The 26,838-nt window shown below is 43.2% G+C and overlaps 1 protein-coding gene across 2 annotated transcripts in view; it reads right to left on the bottom strand.

The window, feature by feature from the left end:
• Positions 1-26,838, bottom strand: part of LOC134351486 (cathepsin E-like) — a 48,769-nt gene that overhangs the window by 20,882 nt on the left and 1,049 nt on the right. Inside the window, exons 2-4 of one of the 2 annotated variants that reach the window (XM_063057698.1) lie at positions 21,014-21,197; positions 1,252-1,369; positions 200-318 (exon numbers count right to left, since the gene is read on the bottom strand). In XM_063057698.1, the coding sequence (XP_062913768.1) occupies positions 200-318; positions 1,252-1,369; positions 21,014-21,197 (421 nt within the window). The remainder of the gene's footprint in view (positions 1-199; positions 319-1,251; positions 1,370-21,013; positions 21,198-26,838) is intronic. The other variant, XM_063057699.1, reaches the window with a different exon arrangement.

Here is a 26,838-nt window from a genome sequence, read left to right as displayed (position 1 = left end):
CTTTATAGATCCTCTGCCCCTTCCCTCTTCAGTCCTGACGAAGGGTTCCAGCCCGAAACGTCGACTGGTCGTTTCTGCGAATGCTGCCCGATCTGCTGAGTTCCTCCAGCGTGTTGCTTTGACCCCAGCATCTGCAGAGTATTTTGTACTTACTCACTGAGATTCTGTACAAGTTAATAATAGTTTTAATCCAACCTACTTTTACTTTATCTTTGCCCATCACCCCAACAAGTTGCCCAGTACCATATCGTATAGAAAAAGAATTTCCCCTGGGAGAATACGACGATGAGTAGAATGATCGAAAGCGTCGATGTGGTTCTACAAAGAAAAGAGAGATGTTATAGTGGGTACTTATTATTTGCTAACGATGCCATTGGTCTGATCTTGTTGTTGAGTTGGACCATTGAGAATGATAGAACCTGGTTCAGTAGTTGTAATTAAGAAACTGATCAGCCTTGATCTAATCAATTGACACCATAGATTCATTGAGCTGATTAGCTTACCATTGTTCCCAGAGGAATAAAAGACGTACTCCTGTTTTTTAAAAAAATGGTCATTATTCCACAACATTAGCAAACACTGCTCTGACAAGTTTCTAAATAACTAGGATTTGTTTCTCTAATAACTGAGGAAATTGTAGTGTTGAGATCAGTTGTTTCTGTATGTTGGAAACCACTGTTTTTCTTAATAATGCTGTTTATAAGTTTTGCAATTTTTCACAAACTGATGTATTTTTCACATTCACTGGCAGAAAGCAGTACAGCAACTAAACTAATAGTTTATCACCTTTCTCATATTTCATTGGCTAAGTATCAGCACATTACCCACTTGATGTAATTTTTTAATTATGTAGCCTATTAACTAATTCCTTCTTATCCAAGGAATTTTCCTTACCTTATCTATAAAAATTATGGATATTTTAGAAGCACCATTTTTATTCTCTTGTCTTACACCCCTTAGCATCGTTTCCTAGCTCTTTGTTTAGTTTGCTCAGTATTTGTATGTTTGTTTGTTTGTACTCTAAAATAATCTGAAATCTTAGAATGAAGACTGCTCACCATTTTTGGCTTCTGGAAGAATCTCAAGGATCAGAAATTAAACAGAGATCCTACATGTAACAGCATATTACAGGCAATTTGTTTGAAACTATGTCTACTGCTTAACGCAATAACATGCTTCAACGCTATGTTTCCATTCTACATTAAACTGTGTTGTTTTATTGGATAGAATATGAACTTTGACTTTACTCACTGCAGGCCTCGCTGATGCAGTAGATAGAAGGCACCCAGAGATTAGATGAGCCAGTGTCGAACACTACCATAAACCTCTGTGGAGGGGTTCCAATACTAATCTCTCCATAATATTGGGCCTAAATATTAAAAATCACAACAGTATTAAACATCGGCAACACTTACACTGTTGGCAGTATATTACGTATTTCAGAGACTTGAAGCTTTCTTTCTGGTTGCTGCTGAGTAGCTTTCTGGAGTTGGGTTGAGTTGTTCCCCAACCTTGGCAACTTACTTGCAAACAGTTGGTCGCCAAGCGAGGAGACGTCATCAGTACACTGCTAATTGTGATGTGTCCTCCACAACACAAAATAATCTGCAGATTGCTGGGGTCAAAGCAACACTCACAACACACTGGAGGAACTCAGCAGGTCGGGCAGCATCCGTGGAAAAGATTGGTCGACGTTTCGGGCCGGAACCCTGAGTCCTGACGAAGGGTTCTGGCCCGAAACGTCGACCGATTTTTTCCACGGATGCTGCCTGACCTGCTGAGTTCCTCCAGCGTGTTGTGAGTGTTGATGTGTCCTCCATATGCCTGGCCTTTATATACTTATCAATCAGTTGATTACCAAGATCGGAGAACAAGTCAACCCAACCATCAACCACCCAACTACACATCTTCCGAATTATTTTCAGCTTCCTGGAGTATATATCCCGTGTCATCGATTGTCCTCTGCTACTTGTAGACTCCTATCATTATTTTTCATTCACACATCATTCTCAATCACTTTGTGGTTTGATGTTTTATATTCTATGCTTTTCACTCGTTTTTTGCCATTTGTGCGATGTGCTCTTTTCTTAGTCGGGGAAGGGGGGGTTGATGGTTTTTTTTGAAAAGTTTCCGTGCTTTTCTTTGTTTCGTGGCTGAAGAAGGAGAATCTCAGGACTGTATACTACATACATACTTTGATGTATGGAGGTGGAGCAGAGTAATGATGGCGCTAAACGGCGACTCCTTTGCTTGCATCTTCAGAAACAACTCTATTTCCATTTTCAATATCTCTATCTTTCCCTTTCTGGGTTCTTTTGAAGACCCTAACCTGGAATTACAAGCTGACTACGGTTCTTTGCGGAAATGGGACCAGCTCTTGGGGTTTCATACCTGGCTCGGCCTAAGAGTATTGCTTGGCTTTGGAGGCCTAGGATCTCAGGGCTCTGGAGATGGGCTGATTGAAGGTTGGTGTAACGGCAGAAAACCTGCGTGTCATCAGGGGAGTCGGAGTACCTGTTTGCACAGAGACTCAAGATCTTTGGGAACAGATCTCAAAAAAAGCGACGTAACGGACTTTTAACATCGTAAACCAGCGAGTTGTTTGTTATGTCTCCCCTCTCTCTGTGAAAACGGAGACACCTTCTTCTCCCTTATTAGGGAGAGAGAGAGAGAGCCTATGGTATGTCAAATACCGGGTGAACAATGTAGTCTTTGGGGTAACTGCAAGTCTGTGTCTTTACTGTTGCCTTGCTCACGCTTGAGTGCTCGGTGGTGGGTGTCGATGCTTTTTTTACTGGGGGGAGGGGGATTGTTGCTTGCTGCCGCATACGCATGGGAGGGAGGGTAGGTATGGGGGGACTTTGGGTTTCTAACATTTAACTGCCATTCATTCTTTGGGGCACTCCACTGTTTCCGTGGATGGTTGCAAAGGAAAAGCATTTCAGGATGTATATTGTATACATTTCTCTGACATTAAATGTACCTTTCAAACCTTTGATAATAAATGTACTTTGAGTCTTGAATCATTGAATCCTCAGATTGATTCACTTGTGTAGATTTTTAACCTGTCACTTCACTGTGCAATGGTCATTGCTTGTCAGAATGTAAAAGTCAAAGGTTCAAATGCACCTTTATCAAAGTATGTATGCAGTTTCCAACTCTGAAATTCATCTTCTCCAGGTAGCCATGAAACAACTAACACCATGAAGCCATTCAAAGAAAAACATTACCCCACCTCTGTGCCCAAAAAAAAATGCATCACATAAACCCAACAAGGACATCAATCCCCCTCATGCAAGAAAAACACGCAAACGGCAACAGCAAAACCTCCTTGCGAAAAAAAATTGTACAAATGGCAACAAGAACAACAACCCTCCCCCGCCCCCCAAAAAAAATCTGAAAATACTTTAGCATAAGTGCTTGTCTCAGCCTCCCCAGCGTCTGGCTGTGACTGACCTGGTTTGACAGACAGATTTCCTCCTGAATGCCTGATAAGTCCTCACCTTGGGCAGCCATCTGTCTCTGGTCTAACTGAGTAAACCGAGTGCCCCAGGCCTCTCACTTGACAAGCAATAGGAGCATCACTGCATGCTGGGAAGCAAAAACAATAGCGGTGCAAACCAGTGGGGAGACTCGGGCAATATGCTGAAGAGGGGAAGCCAGATGCAAAGTACCGCATATGTGATCTCGCAGCACTGGGAGTGCTGTACAGCTGGGCATCTGTGGGGGAGTCAATCCCAAGTCATTTAGTTTCCTTGGAGCCCAAAAAATTCAGATTCCAAATCAGAATGAGGCTTATTATCACTGACAGGCAGGATGTTGTGAAATGTGTTGTTTTACACCAGCAGTACAATGCAGTACATAAAAAACTACTAAAGGTTACAGTAGGAAATATATAAAAATAGTGCAAAAAGAAAGCAAAATCATGAGGAAGTGTTCATGTTTCATGGAGCTTTCAGAAATCTGATGATGGAGGGGAAGAAGCTGCTCTTAAAACATTGAGAGTGCATCCTCAGGCTCCTGTACCTGCTCCCTGATGGCAGAGAGGAGAAGAGTGCATGTCCTGGATGCTGAGGGTCCACAATGACGGAATCCACCTTCCTCACCATCCAGCTCGTGCTCTCTTCTCACTGCTGCCATCAGGTAGAAGGGCCTCAGGACTCACACCACCAGGTTTAGGAACAACAACTAACCCTTAACCATCGGGCTCTTGAACAAAAGGGCATAACTTCACTCACTTGCCCCATCATTGACATGTTTCCCACAACCAATAATCTCACTTAAAGAACTCTTTATCTCATTATCCAATGTTCTCGTTATTTATTACTATTTATTTATATTTGCATTTGCACAGATTGTTGTCTTCTGCACTCTGGTTGATCTTTCATTGATCCTGTTACAGTTACTATTCTGTAGGTTTGCTGAGTATGCCCACAGGAAAATGAATATCAGGGTTGTATGTGGTGACACATATATACTCTGATAATAAAATTTACTTTTGAGCGTTGAACTTTTGGAAGTGTTTTCAATAGTGGGGAGGATACTGCCCGTGATGGAGATTACTGAATCTACAACCCTCGGCATGCCTTTTTCTGATCTCGTGCAATAATGAGGATGCCCATGATGAGCACGTCTCCAAGATCATGGATGGAGTCATGCGCTTTACTCAGAAGTGCATCAACAATGTTGTCCCCCAAAGGTCGGGCAGGGTCTTCCGAACCAGAAACCCTGGATCAATATTTCCGTGCGAGCAGCACTTACCACGTGACACAGAGCTTACGCTGCCAGCAATCAGCAGGAGCTCAAGAAAGGCAGCTACGATCTGCACAAAGATATCAAGGCTGCCAAACAACAATACAGGGACAAGATTGAGTCAAGATTCACAATGAATAGCACATGTGACTTGTAGCGAGGGTCGCATACCATCGCAGACTTCAAAGCCAAATATAGTGGTGTTGCCAACATCACGGCCTCTCTCCCAGATGAGCTCAATCGCTTTTATGCTCGGTTCGATGTCGGTAATTCTGAGCCTCTGAGGAAAGCCACCGCTTCAACCTGCAACCTGGTCATCTCTGAGGCTGAGGTATGCAGATGTTACCAACGAGTGGACAGTCACAAGGCTGTGGGACCGGACGGCATCCCAGGGCGAGTACTCAGGATGTGCGTAGCACAACTGGCAGATGTGCCTACAGACATTTTTAATCTCTCCCTCTCCCAGTGTAGAGTGCCCTTCTGCTTCAAGTTATCCACCATTGTCCCTGTACCAAAAAAGACCAAGGTAACATGCCTGAACGACTGGCGTTCTGACACACTCACCTCAATAATAAGCAATTGCTTTGAGAGGCTGGTCATCTGCAGTGTGCTAGCACCCACACTGGACCCCCTACAATTCACCTACCAACACAACCGATCGACAGATGATGCAATAGCCACTGCTCTACATACCCTCCTTACACATCTGGAGAAGAAGGATGCTTATGTGAGAATGCTGTTCTTGGACTACAGTTCAGCATTCAACACCATAAATCCATCTAGGCTCAACAGGAAACTCAGAGAACTCAGCCTTGGCCCTGCCTCGTGCAGATGGATCCTGGACTTCCTGTCAAATCACCAGCAGGTGGTAAGAGTGGGCTCCCTCACCTCCAACCCCCTGACTCTCAACACAGGAGCCCCTCAGGGCTGTGTACTGCATCCCCTCCTTTACTCTCTGTATACCCATGACTGTGTCACCACCCACAATTCTAAACTGCTAATTAAATTTGCCGATGACACATTGATTGGGCTTACCTCAAACAATAACGAGGTGGCCTACAGGGAAGAAGTCATCTCTCTGACACAGCGGTGTCAAGAAAACAACCTCCCACACAATGTCACAAAAACAAAGGAGCTAGTTGTGGATTACAGGAGGAACGGAGACGGGCTAACCCCTATTGACGTCTATGGATCTGGGGATTGAGAGGGTAAACAGCTTTAAGTTCCTCGGCATCCACATCACAACAGCGCCTCTTTCACCTCAGACGGTTGAGGAAGTTTTGTATGGGCCCCCAGACCCTAAGAACTTTCGGCAGAGGCATAATTGAGAGTATCCTGACCGGCTGTATCACTGCCTGGTATGGGAACTGTACCTCCCTCAATCACAAGACTCTGCAGAGAGTGGTGCGGACAGCCTAGCACATCTGTAGTTGTGAGCTTCCCATGATTCAGGGTATTTACAAAGACAGGTGTAAAAAAAGGGCCCGAAGGATCATTGGGGACCCCAGTCACCCCAACCACAAACTGTTCCAGCTGCTACCATCCGGGAAACGGTACCGCAGCATAAAAGCCAGGACCAACAAGCTCTGGGACAGCTTCTTCCACCAGGCCATCGGACTGATTAACTCATGCTGATTTGAGTGTGTTCTCTGTTACATTGACTGTTCTATTTATTATTAATTATTATAAATTACTATGATTGCACGTTACACATTTAGACAGAGACATAACGTAAAGATTTTTACTCCTCTTGTATGTGAAGGACATAAGTAATAAAGTCTATTCAATTCAGTGGCCCTTCATTCCAGACGGGGATGCAATCAGTCAGAATGCTCTCCATGGTACATCTGTAGAAATTTGTTAGAGTCACCCCACCATTAAGAACATTTTCAAAAGGTAGTGCCTCCCATCAGACAGAAGATGTAAAAGCCTGGAGGCACCTACCACCAGGCTGAAGGCTTCTATCCCTCTGTTATCAGCCTCTTGAATAGATATCTAGTAAAGCAAAATAGACTTTTGACTGCATAATCTACCTCATTGTGATCTTGCGCTTGGTTTACCTACACTGCACATTCTCTGTAGCTGTTGCACTTCATTCTGCATTCTGTTATTGCTTTATCTTGTTCTACCTCAATGCACTGTCTAATGATTTGATTTGCATGAACCATAAGTAAGACCATCTCTCTCAAGCTTTTATTATTCGCACTCTGAACTGCCCGTTTCACTGCTGGTGTTTAGGGCAGCGATGAAGATCCTCCTTCTCTGGTGGTGTTCATCATGTCAGTGGTTCAGTTTTCGCCACTGTGAGTCACGCAAGTCCCAGGTGGTGACTCAGGAATACCGTCACTCTCAGATGTACAAGGATCCTTCATTGCTGTTTCCATAGCAATTTTTTTGACCAATCCGGGTTGTTAGTCCTGAGCTGAACCCCTGAACGTGGAGGACTAGTGGACCACTCTCAGTCTGACCTCTAGCCTTTGACCTGTTTCGCATAAGTGAATCTACCAACAGCCAAAGCATAAAGCTGTAACTCCAGACAACATAGCTGTCCGGGTCATTAAGACATGCAAGCCCCAAACCAGAAGAAGGTTGTAGTCCAATTATAGGTATTATTAGTACATGTGACAACAATAAACCAATACCATTATTGGCTTGGCAGGCATTTATCTTCCATCCCTTCCCATACATTGAGCTGAGTAGTTTACATGGACATTTTAGAGAACAGTTAACAGTAAACAATGTTTTTGGGTCTGGAGACACAAAAATGAGGCTGGCAGATTTTATTTCTTGAAGGACATTTGAACAAAAAGAAACAACTGCATTTTTACAGCAATCCAGAAATTTCATGGTCATCAATGCCAATATTAATTTTTAAATTCCAAATTGATTTAATTACTTGAACTTAAATTCCTCACGTCTTATGGTGGACTTTAAATTCTTCTTCTAGGCAAATATTCCAGGAAGAATGTTAACTGAGCATCCTGTTAGAAACCACCGTTTTTTAAATACTTTTTATAAGATATTTGATGAATTAATGTAAGACTAAAGTCATAGTTTAGTCATAATTCAGATGTTCAGATCCATCTTTCATAGTGTGTGACATAGCAGCACCAAGGCCAAAAGGGCATCGTGTGCCAGTCTGATGGGCAGAGAAGGGTCATAATGTGTGAACAGCTCATCTAATATTATTAGTCTCTTTGTTTCCTTGAATGCTTTTTCACGTCTTTCTGACCACTCCCATTTTGCTTCTGTCCGCAACAGGGCATTCAATGGGTGCAGCATTGTTGCAATACTTGGAAGAAATCCATGGTAATAGTTTCTAAGGCCAAGTGTGACCTGAGGTGTGATACATTTTCTAGTTTGGGTGCCTGTAACGCTGCTTCAATCTTCTCTTGTGACTTATGTGAACCATGATTGTTGATGACATGTCCACAATATGGGATTTCATTCTTGAAAAACTCACATTTCTTTCTCTTTGCATGCAGACCATAATCACTCAGCCTGGTAAGCACTTCATCATTGTTGCCAGTCACAATCATATCATCAAGGTAACATTGTGTTCCTGTGATATCTTGGAGCACTTGATCCATTGCCCTTTGGCAAATCGCTGGAGCTGATGTGATGCCAAAGACAAAACAATTATGCTGGAACAGTCCCCTGTGAGTGTTGATTGTGAGGAACTTCCTGCTTGACTCCTCAGTCTGCATTTGTAGATAGGCTTGTGACTCTCAATCTTTGAAAGCTTCACCCGACCTGCCAAAGATGCAAAAATGTCTTCTATTCGTGACAGGGGATACTGCACAGTATGCAGCACAGGGTTGAAGCCCACTTTGAAATCCCCATATATGCAAATGGATCTGGCTTTCCCTTTGTTGATCACCAGGACAATGGGCATGGCCATTACTTCACTCAGCCTTGGAGAGAATTCCAGATGCCTCCAAGTTCTGAAGTTCAGCAACCACCTTAGGATGTAGTGCGTAAGGCATTGGACGCGCATCATGGAATCTTGGTGTTGCTGTTTCATCCAGTTCAATTCTGGCCTTCATGCCTTTGAGTTTACCAATCCCCTTCTCAAACACCTTCTTATTAGCATTAATCAGCTGTGACAGTCTCTGGTTAGTGCTACTGTATGGGCTGCAGTGGCCTGTTGATGATGCATTGAGAGCTATTGTAATCCAATTGATTTTGTGATCTGCTTCAGTAATACTACACAGTTCTAAGCATGACAGTTCACCTTTGTCAGATCCTGTTTCACATTCAGTCACTTTATGCACTTGCTTAGTTTTGTGTTTGAAACCTTTCACTCAGTTGTGCTTTATGTCTGCCTTGTACATTCTCTCTATGTGACCTTGTCCGTGACATATGCTGTAAACTTTTTCTTTGAACCAACAGTCGTTTGCATCCTGGGAGGATTTGCCACATCGATAACATCTTTGGCTTTTTGCAGCACTCAGGGATATTTTGTGCATTTCACATTCTAACTGCCTTTTCAGTAGTTCTGCTGCATCCTTTGCTGCAGTCTCTAACGATATTGCAAAGTCAATGCCTGTTCTATGGTTAGGTCTCCTTCTGCCAGCAGCCTCTTTTGGTGCTTTGACTGTGCATGCCACATACAAGCCTGTCCCTTAATGCATCAGGAAGTCCATCTCTAAAGTTACAATACTGGGAAAGTTTGTGCAATTCTGCAATGTATTCCAGGAATACTTTCATCCTTTGACTGGTTCCTTTTGTAAAATCTAAATCTCTCAGCTATTATCAGCAATTTAAGGCTCAAGTGATTTTGTAAAATTGTAACAATTTCATCGAACATCTTGCTTGCTGGCTTTTCAGGTGTTACTAAGTTGCATAAGAGACTGTACATTCTAGCACCCATTAAGCTAAGAAGTGAGGGGGCTTTCTTTTCCTCAAACACATTGCTCATGTTCCTCCTTCTCATTAGTACTATTAAATTTGTCAACTTTCCCGACTAAAGCCATCGCCATGTTATTTTCACTTTAACTTTGGTAGTTGTGCGTCTCTCACTGTGTACTATGCAGTTACTCACGTGTCCCTTTGTTAGTGTCCGTGACAGCTGTCTCTGTACTGTTTAACTCTTTCCTCTCACTGTCTTGTCCCATAATGGTCTCATAATTGTCAGTGCAGTTGGTGATATTCTCTGACATTCAAGTTTGTACTCATTGCCAATTTGCTTTTGTCAATGCAACTACATATCAATTAAATAAAAGCACACATGTGGGTGATGGTTTTAACTGCTGTATCCACATTGCAGCAAGCGAATGAGAGAGAGAGAGAACAATACTCATACGTAGACAACAGTCCATACATGGTGCTAAGGGAGTCATTGGTCTAAAAGAAATAGATCTATACATTACAAATATCACTGGCATGTGTTGTGAAAATGTCATCTTTGCGGCAGCTGTACAATGCAATACATAATAATAGGAAAAACGTGAATTAGAGTCATTAGAGTTTATATATTAAATAGTTAAATTAAATTAGTAATGCAAAAATAGAAATTAAAAAGTAGTGAGGTAGTGCTCATGGGTTCAATGTCCATTCAGAAATCAGATGGCAGAGGGGAGGAAGCTCTTTCTGAATTATTGAATGTGTGCCTTTAGGCTCCTGCTCCTTCTTCCTGCAGGTAGCAATGAGAACAAGGCATGACCTTGATGGGGGTCCTGAATAACGGACATCGTCTTTTTGAGGCATCACTCCTTCAAGATGTTCTGGATACTGAGGAGGCTGGTGCCCATGGTGGAGCTGAGTTTACAATTGTCTGCAGCTTATTTCAATCCTGAAGGCTCCCCATGCCAGACAGTGATACAGCCAGTTAAGATTGCATATCTGTAGAAATTTGTGAGTGTTTTTGTGACATAATGAACCTCTCCAAACTTTTATTGAAATATAGCTGCTGCCATGCCTTCTTTGTAGCTACATTGATATGTTAGGTCCAGGTTAGATCCTTAGTGATAATGACACCCAGGAACTTGAAATTGCTCACTCTCTCCACTCCTTCCCCACTGCCATCAGGTTTTTGAAAGGTTCATAAACCCATGAACTTCACTATTACTATTAGTCAATATTTTTAAAATTCAAAACTTATAGTAATCTTTTTATATCCTGCACTGTACTGGTGCCACAAAACAACAAATTTTGCAGCATGTATCCGAGATAATAAACCTGATTCTGTTTACCACACTGTAGGACTCTGATCTATAGAACTTGGTATCTATTCAGAAAACTATTGTCAGCCATTGCACTCGTCTCAGCCACATGCATGTGTATACTCACATCCTCTTATTCCACTCTCCATTGTGCCCAAATATTTTATCATTATATTGAATATACAAAGTAATTATAACATTCTCTCCAAATGTTCTGAGTAAATACCAGGAATCAAAAGGATATTTTAACATCCCTTTACACCAGGCTGGAATGCAAAAACCAATGGGGCTAGACCTTTGTAACACACTAACTTACTTACAGCTGTTTAGGGCAGCAATGAAGGTCCTCCATCTCTATCAGTCCATACCATCACACACAGATATAGAAGGATTCTTCATTGCTAACTATCCTGAGCTGAACCCCCCAAACACAGAGGACCGGTGGACCACATTTAGTCTGGCCCCTACCCTTTGACCTGTTTGGCGTGGGTGACCCTACCAGGAGCCAAAGCACAAGGTCCTGACTCCAGCCAACATAGCTCTTTGGGTCGTTGAGGGACACAAGCCTCCAAACCCAATGACAAGTTTGTGGTCCCCTTGGAGGATAACACAGTGAGCAACTCAGTAACTAAAGTTGGTTAAAATGTAGAAATGTCTCTGCCCATTCTTGTTCATCTTGCATTTATTCCTCTGAGCTCCAGCAAATGCAGGCATGGTTTACCTATTCTCCTCTCATTTGGCAGTCCTGTCACCCTATGGATCATAAGGTCACAATATCATGAGATATAGGAACAAAATCAGGCCATACAGCCCATTGTGTCTGCTCCATCATTCAATCATGGCTGATCTTTTTCAACCCCCTTGTCCTGCTGTCTCCTGACAATGTTTAGCCCACATACGAATGAAGAACCTGTCAATCTCTGCCTTAAACACACCTAAAGGACTTGGCCTCCACATCCCCCCAGCAATGAATTCCATAGATTCACCACCCTTTGCAAGATGGCAATATACGGCCAAGTTTTGTGGGCAGTTCACTAAACTACTTGATATACTTCTTCTGGACTGGCATCACTGCAATCCACAGCCTGACATTTCACGTTAGGAAATATACTTCTGAACTGACAAAGATAACCAGTGATTTTACAATCTCCTGAAGATTCGGTGAACTTGACTCTGGAGAATGCAGGTATGGCACATGGGAGATGAAGATCCGCCATCATGGGTTCGGACTTCAGGCCAGATTAAAGCGTTGAGGCCCAAGTATGGAAACCGAACTGGTGCTCAGTCTCACAACCCCACAACGATCAAGCCAAATTAAAGCAACAAACCCTGAGAGCGAAAAACAAACTCCACGACAGCCAAGATCTGCCACCTGAGCCTGTCCTATCTGTCTACGTTTGACCCATCTTCCTTCCTTCTTGCTACTACCATTGAGGTGCAGGAGTCCTGGGTCCCACATCGCCAGGTTTGGCAACAGGTCTTGCTCTGGAGCCATCGGGCTCCTGGACCAGCTTCACTCACCTCAGTCCCGAACTGTCTCTGCAGCATGTGAACTCACTTTTGGCGACTCTAGGGTTCATGTTCTATGTATTACGTATTTGTTTACTTTTGTCAATTGTTTACATAATTTGTTCTTTTTTTTCCCACACATTGGATGTTCAATGATCTTTGTCATCTGGGTTTTTTCCCTATGGATTCTAGTGTGTTTCTTCATTTTGTAGACTCTTGCAATAAGATGAAACAAAGTTCTTTTAAAATCTTTTTGTTGTATATATATATATATATATATATATATATATAAAAAAAATAAGAAAAATAACATAAGTACATCGAAGTAACAACACTTACAATGCCTCAAAAAAAACCCATCATCTTAAAGATTGAAAACAAAATTTTGGATAACAAAAAAAAAACCTACTAAGCAGGAAAGTGAGAAAAAAAAAGAGAACCCATTAGGTGTACAACCCCGGAGCCATGCGTCATACAAAAAGCTTCTAAAAATAAACATCAAACCGCCAGCAAGAAAAGAAAATATACTAAAAGAGTTTACAGTTAGATCGTGGAAAAATTATGTCAATTAACTCAAATGATGATAACGAGCAAATGAGCCCCATCTTTTCTCAAAATCAAATAAAGGTTCAAAGGTTCGACTTCTAATTTTCTCCAAACTAAGACATAGCATCATTTGAGAGAACCATTGTGACAAAGTGGGAGCTGATGTATCCTTCCACTTCAACAAAATGGCCCTCCTAGCTATCAATGTAACAAATGCAATAACATGTTGGTCAGACACAGAGAAACCATGGATATTTTGAGGAACTATTCCAAAAAGCACAGTTAATTTATTAAGTTGTAAATTAATTTTAAATGCTTTAGAAATTGTTGAGAAAACCAAAACTTAAAGTTGTATATGGTATACACACTTTGATAATAAATTTACTTTGAACTTTGAAATCTGGCCAAGGAAGTTCCTCATTTCAGTTTTCAGGGGATGTCCCTATATTCTGAGGCTATGCACCTGGATCCTAAAGTTCCAAGTTCAAATTAAATTTAGTATCAAAGTACAAACATATCACCATATACAACCTTGAAATCCATTGTCTTGCAGGCATACTCAATAAATCTATAGAACAATAACCATAACAGAGTCCATGGAAGGCCATACCAACTTGAACATTCAAATAGCGTGCAAATGACAACAAACTGTGCAAATAAAGAATAAACAGATAATAATCATCATCATCATCATAAATAAGTTATGATCGCAAGAACATCAGGTAAAAAGTCCTTGAAAGTGAGTCCATGGGTTGTGAGAACATTTCAATGCTGTGGTGATGGGGCAAGTGAAGTCAAGTGGAGTTATCTCTTTTGGTTCAAGAACCTGATGCTTGAGAGATAATGACTGTTCCTGAACCAGGCGGTGTGAGTTCTGAGGCTCCTGTATCTTCCTCCTGATGACAGCAGTGAACAGAGAGCATTTCCTGGGTGGTGGGGGTCCCTGATGATGGATGCTGCTTTCCTGTAACGGCATTTCATGTAGATGTGCTCAATGGTGGGAGGACTTTACCCATAATAGACTAGGCCCTATCCATAACTTTTTGTAGGATTTTCTATTCAAGGGCCTTGGTGTTTCCATACCAGGCTGTGATGCAGCCAGTCAATATACTCTCCACTACACATCTATAGAAGTTTGTCGAAGTTTTAGATGTCATACCAAATCTTTGCAAACTCCTAAGGAGGTAGAGACACTGCTGTGTTTTCTTCATAATAGTACTTGTGTGCTGAGCCCATGAAAGGTGTTCTGGAATAATAGCACTGTCCTACTCATGGAAACATCATCTCCACATCAACTTTATCCCAGGCCTTCCAGTATCTGGAAGGTTTCAGTGAGATTCTTTCCCTCCACCTTCTGAACTCCATTGGGTACAGGCATGGGGACATCAAAAGCTCTTGGGATTTTTCTTGTGAGCCTCTTCTTTACCCCACTCCAGGGCCAGCACATGCTCCCTGAGATATGGGGCACAAAAGTTCTCACAATATTCCAAATGCAGTCTGTCCAGCATCCCATAAAGCTTCCTTGTAATATATTCTTGCCTTTATATTCTAGGCCACTCAGAATGAAGGCTAACATTGTATTACCTTCTTTGCTACCCCAACTCAACCTGCAAGTTGACCTTGAGGGAATCCTGGAACTCCCAAGTCCCTTTGTACCTCTGCAACATACCGATGCAGTCACAAAGAAGGCAAGACAGTGCCTATACTTCATGAGGAGTTTGATGAGATTTGGTATGTCGTCAAAGACACTCACAAATTTCTACAGATGTCCAATGGAGAGCAGTCTAACTGACTGCATCACCGCCTGGAAGGAGGGTGGCAGTGGGAGGGAGAAGAGACACTGTACAGGATCAAAAAAGTGAGTGTGTTGCTGGCTCACTAACTCTCCACTCAGACTTAGATCACCTGAACTATAATAACACCTATATCAGGCTGCTGTTTATTGATTACCATCCAGCTTTCAACACAATCATACCCTGAGTACTAATCAATAAGCCCCAAAACCTGGGCCTCTGTACCTCCCTCTGCATAGTTAGTCAGCTCCATCATGGGCACTAGCGTCCCCGACATCCAGGACATCTTCACGGAGCGATGTCTCAATAAGGTGGCATCCATTATTAAGGACTCCCATCACCCAGGGCATGCCCTCTTCTCATTGCTGCCATCAAGGGGGAGGTTCAGGAGTCTCATGGTGTCAAATTAGGAAAAACGGAAGTACAACTAGATCTACGTGTCCTTGTTCAAAAGTCACTGAAAGTAAGCATGCAAGTACAGCAGGCAGTGAAGAAAGCTAATGGCATGTTGGCCTTCATAACAAGGGGAGTTGAGTATAGGAGCAAAGGGGTCCTTCTGCAGCTGTACAGGGCCCTGGTGAGACCACACCTGGAGTACCATGTGCAGTTTTGGTCTCCAAATTTGAGGAAGGACATTCTTGCTATTGAGGGAGTGCAACGAAGGTTCACGAGGTTAATTCCTGGGATAGCGGGACTGTCATATGTTGAAAGATTGGAGCGGCTGGGCTTGTATACACTGGAATTTAGAAGGATGAGAGGGGATCTGATTGAATCATATAAGCTTATTAAAGGATTGGACGCACTAGAGGCAGGAGACATGTTTCCAATGTTGGGGGAGTCCAGAACCAGAGGCCACAATTTGAGAATAAGAGATAGGCCATTTAGAACGGAGTTGAGGAAAAACTTCTTCACCCAGAGAGTTGTGGATCTGTGGAATGCTCTGCCTCAGAAGGCTGTGGAGGCCAATTCTCTGGATCCTTTCAAGAAAGAGTTAGATAGAGCTCTTAAAGATAGTGGAGTCAAGGGATATGGGGAGAAGGCAGGAACGGGGTACTGATTGTGGATGGTCAGCCATTATCACAGTGAATAGCGGTGCTGGCTTGAAGGCCGAATGGCCTACCCCTGCACCTATTGTCTGTTGTCTGAAGGCACAAACGCAATGTTTCAGGAACAGCTTCTTCCCCTCTGCCATCCAATTCCTGAATGGACAATGAACCCATGAACACTACATCACTTTTTTTCTCTTTTTGCACTACTTACTTAATTTAATGTATCATTAAATTAAACTATTCTTATTTAATCTAATATATAATTAAATTATTAATTTGATGTGTGTGTATATTCTATTGTAATTCAATTTTTATTACTATATATTGCAATGTACTGCTGCCACATAACAACAAATTTCATGACATATGCCAGTGATATTAAACCTGATTCTGATTCCTGAATACTCTCCCTATTTAGAAAATACATCATTATCTTTCCTACTAAGTCATAACCCTGCCCGTCCCTACACTGTATTCCATCTTCCAGTTCAATGTAGTGAACCTTCGATGCACTCCCTCTATTTCAAATAAATCCTCAAGCAAGGAGACCAAAACTACACCCAATACCTCAGGTACTATCTCACCTCTACAGCTGGATCAGGACATCTTGCTCATGTGCTTGCTCATCTTGCTTATCAACTATAGCTCGGCATTTAACACCATCATTCCCAGAATCCTAATTGAGAAGTTGCAGAACCTGGGTCTCTGTACCTCCCTCTGCAATTGGATCCTCAACTTCCCAACTGGAAGACCACAGTCTGTGTGGATTGGTGATAACATATCCTCCTCGCTGACGATCAACACTGGCGCACCTCAGGGGTGTGTGCTTAGCCCACTGCTCTACTCTTTATATACACATTGACAGTGTGGCTAGGCATAGCTCAAATACCATCTATAAATTTATCCATGACACAACCATTCTTGGTAGAATCTCAGGTGGTGACAAGAAGGCGTACGGGAGTGAGATATGCCAACGAGTGGAATGGTGCCACAGCAACAACATGGCACTCAATGTCAGTAAAACGAAAGAGCTGATTGTGGACTTCAGGAAGGGTAAGATGAAGGAACACATACCAATCCTTGTAGAGGGATCAGAAGTGGAGAGAGTGAGCAGCTTCAAGTTCCTGGGTGTCAAGATCTCTGAGGATCTATCCTGGGCCCAACGTATCGACGCAGTTACAAAGATGTCTTGACAGTCTATATTTCATTTGGAGTTTGAGGAGTCTTGGTATGTCACTAAAGACACTAGCAAATTTATACAAATATATACTGTGGAGAGCATTCTAACTGGTTGCATCACTATCTGGAATGCAGGGGCCACTGCACAGGATCAGAAAAAGGTGCAGAAATTTGTAAACTTGGCCAGTTCCATCATGGCACTAGCTTCTCCAGCATAGAGGACATCTTCAAAAGCCGATGCCTCAGAAAGGCAGCATCCATCATGAAGGACTCCCATCGCCCAGGACGTGCCCTCTCATTGCTACCATCAAGCAGGGGTACAGGAGCCTGAAGGCAGACACTCAGTGAGTCAGGAACAGCTTCTTCCCCTCTGCCACCCGATTCCTGAATGGATAATTAACCCACCTCAGTACTTCTTCCTCTCTTTATGCATTACTTCAATTTATTTTTATATATAAATCTTAGTGTAATTTAAAGTTTTATTTTATTATCATGTATTGCATTGTAAAGCAACAAATTTTGTGCCATGTACAGATACTAAACCTGGTTCTGATTCTATTTTGCTTTTTAACTATTGATGTATTTTGAATTTGCTTTCTCTGACCAGTGCAGAAAAGCAGCCAGGTCTGGAGGAAAAGGAGCCTTTAGGTCCCACTTGACCAGGGCCAGCAACATTTATGACTCTACAACTATCAGACTTCCAAAACAATGTAGATAACTTCATTCACCTCAGTTGTTAACCGATTCCACAACCTACGGAATCACTTTCGAGGACTTTACAACTTCTGTTACAGCCAAAGCATTACACCATTCACCTCCTCCCTCACCTCCATTCAGGGTCCCAAACAGCCCTTCCAGGCAAGGCATCACTTCACCTGAGAATCTGCTGGGACTGTCAATTGTCTCCGGTGCTCCCAGTGCAGCCTCCTCAACATTGGTGAGACTCATTGCAAATTGGGGGACCACTTCTTCCATCTCTTCCGCTCTGCCCGCCAAAAGCGGTACTTCCCGTTCGCCAAACATTTTAATTCCAATTCCCATTCCTGTTATGACGTGTCAGTCCATGGCCTCCTCCTGTGCCAAGATGAGGCCTCCCTCAGGGTGAAGGAGCAACACCTTATGTTCCGTCTGTGTAGCCTCTAACCTATTGGCATGAATATCAATTTCTCCTTCCAGTAAAGAAATGTTCCCTCTCTCTCACCTCTTCTTGTATTCCCCACTCCAGCCTCTTACCTCTTCTCACCTGCCTATCACCTCCCACTGGGTCTCCTCCTCTTTCCCTTTCTCCCATGGTCCACTCTCCTCTCCTATCAGGTTCCTTCCCTCCAACCTTTGACCTTTCCCACCCACCTGGCTTCACCTATCATCTTTTAGCTATCCTTCTTCCCCTCCCCCCACTTTGGTGCCTTCCCCCTCCCTTCTCAGTCCTGAAGAAGGGTCTCGGCCTGAAACATCGACTGTTTATTCATTTCCATAGATGCTGCCTGACCTGCTAAGTTCCTCCAGCATTTTGTCTGTGTTGCTCTGGATTTCCAGCGTCCGCAGACTTTCTCGTGTAAATTCACCTCAGTGTTAATTACCTATTGTTATTTGCACAATGTGTCTTCTTTTGCACATTGCTCGTTTGTCAGTCTTTGCTTATGAAGAGTTTTTCATAAATTCTATTGAGATTCTTGTATATGGTGACATGTATGTACTTTGATTACTAATTTACTTAGACTTTGACTTGAGATCCCTCTGTAAGTCAGTGTTCCCAAATCTATTTAAATAATGTTGTTTTTTTCCTATCGAAAGAAACTGCATTCACTAAATGTTATCATCAGATGAGCTTTTTTCCTGCTTTCTCTGGCCCAGTCTTTGTTTGGACATTGGAAGTCAATCCAGCAGAAAGACCATTAGTTTAAAACCTTGTCTTTTAAAGGTAGGTAAAGACCTTCTACACCTGATGTTTCAGTCACTGACCCCCTACAGCACCCTGAACATTATGTACAGGGAAAAGATTTGTTTTAAATATTAACGGTAACCTTGCATTGTCAGACGTGGCTACACCAAGATATTATTAGTAAATACAGAACACTTTCTGTTTCTTGATGTGTCAACATGAGCTGAAAAAGCAGGGGAGTTATACTAGCACAATTAGTACTGAGGAGTCTCAAACAAAGCAAAGCTGTGATTATGGAAAACAGCCCAGGAACTGAAAGTTTCAATTATAAGGGAGAGTTCCTGCAGTTGGTGCAGGTCCAACAAAACAATCCCATGCTCTGTAAATCTACAAGAACTTGAAATCGTTAAAATGGGTCAAGTCAAAACTGGGCCACAGATCTCACCCCTTCTCTTTTCCTCAGCTACCCATCACCTCCCTCTGGTGCCCCTCCTCCTTCCATTTCTTCCATGGACCACTCTCCTCTCCTATCTGATCCCTTCTTCTTCAGTCCTTCACCTCCTCCACCTGTCACCTCCCAGTTTCATACTTCATACCCTCCTTCCCCACCCACTCACCTTCAGCTATCACCTGTGAGCTTGTACCTCTTCCCCTTCCCCACCTTCTGATTCTGGCTTCCTCCCCCTTCCTTTCTAGATGAAGCTTCTTGGCCCAGAATGTCAACTGTCTATTTCCTTCTTTCTAGAACCTGCCTGAACTATTGAGATCCTCCAGCACTTTATTTATGATGTTCAAGATTTCCAGCATCTGCAGAAGTTCTTGTGCTTATTCTACATAAGGGTTTCCTTTGTCATTTCTATACAATACACTATGTAGCGTATGATTGAAGGTGACTATTTGAATGCAATATCAGAGGGGGGTTGGTTCAAGGTTCAAAGATCAAAGTCAATTTACTATCAGGGTACGCAAGCGTCACTATACGCTTACCTTGAGATTCATTTTATTGCAGGCATTCACACAGAACAAAGAAAAGCGATGGATTCAATGAAAAACTACACACAAAGACTGACAAATAATCAATGTGAAAAAGACATCAAACTGTGTAAATAAACAAATAAATAGGTAAATAAATAATACTGAGAGCATGAGTTGTTGAGTCCTTGAAAGTAAACCCATAGGTCGTGTAATCAGTTCAGTGTTGAGGTGAGTGAAGTTATCCACACTGGTTCAGGAGCCTGTCGGTTGATGGGGAATAATTGTTTCTGAACCTGGTGGTGTGGGACCCAAGACTCCTGTACCACCTTCCCAATGGCAGCAGCAAGAAGAGAACATGTAGTGTTAAAAACAAGACCAAAGTTGGAGGCGTTGAAGATCAATTTCTGTGCCTGAAGGATATTTGAATGTTCTCCAACCTGGCATTGATTCAGACTATTTTTGCGCCATGACGGATGACGTGAGCAATCATAGTTTTATGACCATGAATGTTCTTGGCAATTTTTTCTACAGAAGTGGTTTGCAACTTGCTTCTCCCAGGCAGTGTCTTTACAAGACGGGTGACTCCAGCCATTATCAATATTCTGCAGAGATTGTCTGCCTGGTGTCAGTGGTCGCATAACCAGGACTTGTGATCTGCACCGGCTGCTCACACGACCATCTACCACCTGCTCCCATGGCTTCATGTAACCCTGATCCGGGTGGGGGGGAGGGGCATAGGTTATGATATATCACACAAATATGAAAGGGGAAAATGGACAAGGTTTTTTTTAAATGTATATCAAAATAATTTACAAGAATAAACCGTGCAATGCCTTTTCATACGTTCTTAGTCAATGCTTTAAGTAGTGGTCTATTGCATTCTTTAAAATATTGTATCATTTCTTAATGCATGCATTACTAAATGACAATAAAAGAGGACTACGTGTCTTCCTAATCTAAACCTATAGCACTGTTGCCTCTCATGTGGGCCCCTGGGGTGATAGATTACTACAATAATTGAGGGTCTTCCTCATACAGCCTGGCCTTCCAGTGGTAGAAGAACCCTATCTCTTGGTTGACATGGACGAGTTGGATCAAAGAAACTATTTCTGCACTCTATTGCTCTATGTTGCTATGACTATGACTATGTTAGTAAAAACTTACATCCATATAATTTGACAAGTGCACAGAGGTGATGCCAACATCGTCGAGCATTAAGAATTCGGAAGGGTAACAGTGACTGTATTTTTGGGTGAGCGTAGATGAATTGTGATGCGCTAGAAAATCGTCAAGTTTATTGCGTTCTCTCAGGATGGTTCTTATCGGCTTGAAGTGGGTTAGAGGAATCCTGCAAAATGCATTAAATATTTCATGTAAGTACAGCATGCTAAAAATAAACTGCAGAACTGGTGGTCACTAAGTGCAAGGCAATCAATCGTTCTGTTTTCCTCTCTCCACTGGCCACATTTATTGTCTGGTATGGCACCGGGTGATAGGATGGTGCTATGGTAGTCTGTGCCGGGGGTGTAGCGGTTACCTGCTACTGGACTTTGGAACAAAATGTTCCGGGTTCGAATCCCGCTGGCTCCTTGCGTGCTTTCCATCCGTACTGGTTGAGCGTTGAGCAAGCAGCTCGGCCTCGTAAAGCAGACTTACACTAAAGAAACAGCAAACAATGTGCCAAACGAGGGGCAGTGAGGAACTTTACCTCACTTTTACTGATGGCACTGGGTACACCATTGGACAAGCTGTCTATGGCTCCCTGTCGGACAGTGGTTTCCTTGAGGACCTGATCGAATATGAGGCCAATCACCAATATCCTACCTGGTAATCCGAACAGGATATTGTTTAATTTCTGATGAGATCTGGGAGTCACAGGCAAGGCGAGCATTTATTACACATCCCCAATCAGTAAGAAAGTGATGGTGAGTTGTATTCCTGAACTCCTCCAGTCCTTCTGGCGGAGGTAGTCTGACAGTATTATTGGCATGGGAGTTCCTAGATTCGAACTGGACACGATGAAGGAATGGAAGTATTTTTCCAGGGCAGGATTGAGAGGAAACTGGCTGACAGTGGCGATCCCATATACCTGATGCCCTCATCCTTCTTTGTCATTGCTGCGGGTTTAGAAGCCACTGTTAGAGAACTTTGGACAGATCGGACACCACTGATGTTACTGCATCACTATTACAGCCTGGGGTGTCAGAGCTTGCAGTTCAATTCCGGCTCCAACTGTAAGGAGTTTGTACGTTCTCGCCATGACTCCATGGTTTCCTCCAGGTGCTTCAGCTTCCTCCCAAGGTCCAAAGACCGAACAGTTTGTTGGTTAATTGGTAATTTATAAATTGTCCTGTCATCAGACTGGTGTTAAATCGGTGGGTTGCTGGGTAATGCGGATCATTGTGTCAGAAGGGCCTGTTCTGTGCTGTATCTCCAAATAAACATTAATAAATAAATAACAACCATACATTTTGTAAAGCGTACCCCCTACAGTCACTCACTGCCTGTCAGTACTGGGGATAAATCTCCATGATGGTTAAACAGTAGCTACTTTATCCTGGATGGTGTCTAGCTTCTCGAACGCAATTCACTTAAGCAAGCTGAGGGTCCTAACATGTCTTTCAGAACATGTCTGGTTCTAGGGTGTCGGGAGGTGAGCTATTCACCACAGGATAACCCACCCCCCCCCATTCCGCACTGGTTGGTACGATATTTATGTGGGGCAGCTTGGTAACATAGTGGCTCACATAACGCTATCGCAGCACCAACTGTTCAATTCCTGACGCCTTTGTAAGGAGTCTGTACATTCTACACCCCAAAGACGCATGCGTTAGCATTAGTAAAGGGCATGCCACGTTGGCTTTGGAAGCATGGCGACACTTACTTGCGGGGCAGCACAGTAGCATAGTAGTTAGCGCAATGCTTTCCTGTACCAGCAACACGGGTTCAATTCCCACCACTGCCTGTAAGGAGTTTGTACCTTCTCCCCGTAACTGTGTGTGTTTCCTCCAGGTGCTCCAGTTTCCTCCCAGAATCCAAAGACGTACTGGTTGGTAGGTTAATTCGCTGTTGTAAATTGTCGCGTGATTTGGCTGGGATGAAATCGGACGATTGCTGGGCGGTGCGGTTCCATATTGTACCCCAATAAAAAAAGTTCTCAGACTGGGTGTTGGTTGTTGACAAAAAAACACAACATTTCTCTGTGTGTCTCAATGTACATGTAACAAATAAAACAATTTTTTATATTTATGTGGCTGGTGCAGCTGAGTTTATAGTCAGTGGGGATGGCGGGCCGCGAAATGATGGTAATACCCTTGAAAGCGTAGGTAGGTAACTATTCTCTCTCATATTGGAGATAGTTATTGTCTTTCTCGTCTATGGTACGAGTGTGACCACGTACAAGTACTACAAAGAGGGCACGACGGCAGCTATACTTCCTGAGGAGTTTGACATGATTTGGTATGTCACTAAAGACACTCAAAAATTCCTACAGATGTACCTTGCAGAGCATTCCAACCGGCTGCATCACAGTCTGGTATGGTTGGGGGTGGGGTGCGGAGGGGGAGGGAATTTTTTTTTACTGGAAGGAGAAATCAATGTTCATGCCATCAGTTTGGAGGCTACCCAGATGGAATATGAGGTGTTGCTCTCCACCCTGAGGGTGGCCTCATTGTGGCACATGAGGAGGCCATGGGCCAACATTTTGGAACAGGAAAGGGAATGGGAATTAAAATGTTTGGCCACCAGGAAGTTCTAATTCTGGCAGATGGAGCGGAGTTGTTCGACAGGTCTCACCCATGTAAAGGAGGCTGTATCACGAGCACCAGACACAATAGACAACCCCAGCAGATTCACAGGTGAAGTGTTGCCTCACCTGGAAGGACCGTTTGGGGCCCTGAATGGAGGTGAGGGAGGAGCTGAATGAGCAGGTGAAGAACTTTGGCTGCTTGCAGGGATAAGCGCCGGGAGGGAGACTAGTGAGGAGGAATGAGTGGACATTGGAATCACAGAGGGAGTGGTCCCTGCAGAAAGCGGAGAAGGGGAGGTAAAGATGTGGTAGGATCCCTTTGGAAATGGCGGAAGTTGCAGAGAATGGTGTGTTGGATGTGGAGGCTAACGGGTTGGTAGGCAAAGACAAGAAGAACTCTATCACTGTTAAGACTGTGGGAAGATGGGGTGAGTGCATTGGCTATATTTGAGAGGGAGTTAGATATGGCCCTTGTGGCTAAAGGGATCAGGGGGTATGGAGGGAAGGCTGGTGCAGGGTTCTGAGTTGGATGATCAGCCATGATCATACTGAATGGCGATGCAGGCTCGAAGGGCAGAATGGCCTACTCCTGCACCTATTTTCTATGTTTCTATGTTTGGGAAATGGAGGAGATGCAGGTGAGGACAGCAACAATGGTGGAGGAAGGGAAACCGCTTTGAAGAAGGAGGACATCTCTGATGTTCTGGAAGGAAAGATTATTTCTTGGCACTGAGTTGTAACAGGGTAGTAAATTACAGAGCATCCACACAAACTGGTGCGAGAGCCATCTCAATCTCACGAGTTTGGAGGGACCAGAGTGTGTATTCCCTGGACTTACGCAGGCAAGGAAACCAGCTGGTTTCACTAGGTTTATAAAAGATGTTGGTTGACAGTTTGTCTCCAGAGATGGAGACAGGGAGATTGAGAAAGGGGAAGGATTTGTCAGAAATGGACAAAATGAATTTAAGGACAGGGTGGAAGTTCAGAGCTATGCTGATGAAATTGACGAGCACAGCATGGGTTCGGAAGCAGCACCAATGCAGTCGTCAATGTAGCAGAGAAAAAACTGGGGGGCAGTACCAGGGAAGGCTTGAAACATGGATTGTTCTGCGTAGCTAACAAAAAGGCAGGCATAGCTGGGCCTGAGCATGTGCCCATGGCTACGCCACAAGTCTGGAGAAAGGAATGAGATGAGTGGAGGATGTTGAGGACCAGTTCTGCGAGATGGAGGAGGGTGGTGGTGGAGGGTAACTGGTTGGTTCTTTTATTGAGAAGGGAGCAGAGCACCTGCTGCCTATTGTCTCCGCCTGCTCCTTTCCCACTGAGCTTGTGCCCTCGTACCTCGACTCCATCCTATCCACTTTGACCAGTGCATCTGATTTTCTGCTTGTGGGAGACTTCGGCTTGTTACTTAATGTAGCCAACCCTATTCTTTCTGACCTGGTCAACCCTATGTAGACTTCATCATGCCTCAGATGCGAACATGGAGAGGATGTTTCCTTCCTACAATGGGGGAGTCTATGAGGAGAGGACACAGCCTCAGAATAGAAAGATAGCTCTTTAGAACACAGATGATGAGGAATTTCTTTTACAAGTGGGTGGTGAATCTGTAGAATTCATTGCCACAGACAGTCAACTCATTGGGTATACTTAAAGTGGAGGTTGACAGGTTCTTGATTAGCAAGGTGTCAAAGGTTACAGGGAGAATGCAGGAGAGTGAGGTTGAGAGGGATAATAAATCAGCCATCATGAAATGGCAAAGTAGACCTGATGGGCTGAATGGCCTAATTCTGCCCCTGTGTTTGGTCTTATGTTATCTTGCAGAAGTGGAAAATGCCCCACTTTATTCTAAAAAGTTGTTTAATATTTGAAATATGCATGGGTACTTGTACATTCTTCATATATTTTCCCAATGAATACTTTACTTGGTCGAGCACTATGTACCCAAGTGGACTCTTATTCTGTGGGCTACTTGGAGACACCAGATACTCAGAAGAGCATGATCCGATGCTGGAAGATCATGAACTCAGTGTATGATTCACTTTGGTCCACGTGGAACTTTGTGATCTCCCAGTAAAAGGAGATGTCCACAATTGCCTTCTGTCAACCGGCACATTCCAAAGATTAAAGATTGAAAAGATTAACGATTAAGGATTCGCTTTATTTGTCACTTGTACATCAAAACACAGTGAAATGCATCATTTATGTCAAATCAGATCAGTAAGGATGTGCTGGGACCACTCCACAAGTGCCACCATGTTTCCACCACAAACATGGCGTCTTTATGGCGGGAAATTGGAGCACCCAGAGGAAACACGCGTGGTCACAGGGGGAATGCACAAACTCCTTACAGACAGAGATGGGAATTGAACCCTGATCAGTGATTGCTGGTGCTGCAGAGTGATTATGCTAATCGCCACACTACCGTGACAAAAGGAGCAGGAGTGGGTGCTCATTGGTGCATTGAAAATCAGCCCTCAGTTACACAATCTCTCAAGTACTTCACAGCATTGGTTAATGAGGAAACATTAAACTGGCGATACTACGAATGTAGAGAAGGTGTGTGTCAAATGTTTTTATTGTACATAATAAGGATGAAGTATATTTTTGAAATTTTAAAAAGGTAGGTGTCTGCTTAAATTCATTGGAGTTACAATTATTTGTATTATTATTTGAAACTGTACAAATGCAAGAGATATACAGTTGAAAGTTCTATAAACAACTCTGTTCTGTACACTGGCACCTTGATTTATTTTGCAGAAAATAGCAAAGAGTTTGAAGAAATTGTGAAAAATAATTCATCAAAGGCATTAGAGGACTTTTGTATCAAAACAATGAGGTACCAGCAGATGGTCAAATATTTATTTACTTACTGAGATACAGCATGGGATAGTCCCTTCCAGCCCTTCAAGCCGTGCTGCCCAGCCATCCCCCAGTTTAACCCTAGCCTAATTTTTAAAGGTCAAAGTTTCAAAGATTCAAAGGTCCAATTTAATATCAGAGTAATGTATACAATATATATCCTGAAATGCCTTTCCTTTGAAAACAGCCGCAAAAACAGAGAAGTACCCCAAAGAATGAACAACAGTTAAACAGTTAGAACCCCAAAGTCCTCCCCAGCTCCCCCCTCCCATGCGTAAGTGGCAGCGAGCAACAATCTCCCCTCCCCCCACCGGCAAAAAAAAAGCAAGCACGGCCACCCGCAACTGAGCACTCAACGTAAGCAAAGCAATAGCAAAGA

This window comes from Mobula hypostoma, chromosome 9, assembly GCF_963921235.1.
Source record: "Mobula hypostoma chromosome 9, sMobHyp1.1, whole genome shotgun sequence".
Lineage (NCBI taxonomy): Eukaryota > Metazoa > Chordata > Chondrichthyes > Myliobatiformes > Myliobatidae > Mobula > Mobula hypostoma.
Note: the sequence above shows the minus strand (reverse complement) of the source record. Positions and strands in the feature narration are given on the sequence as shown.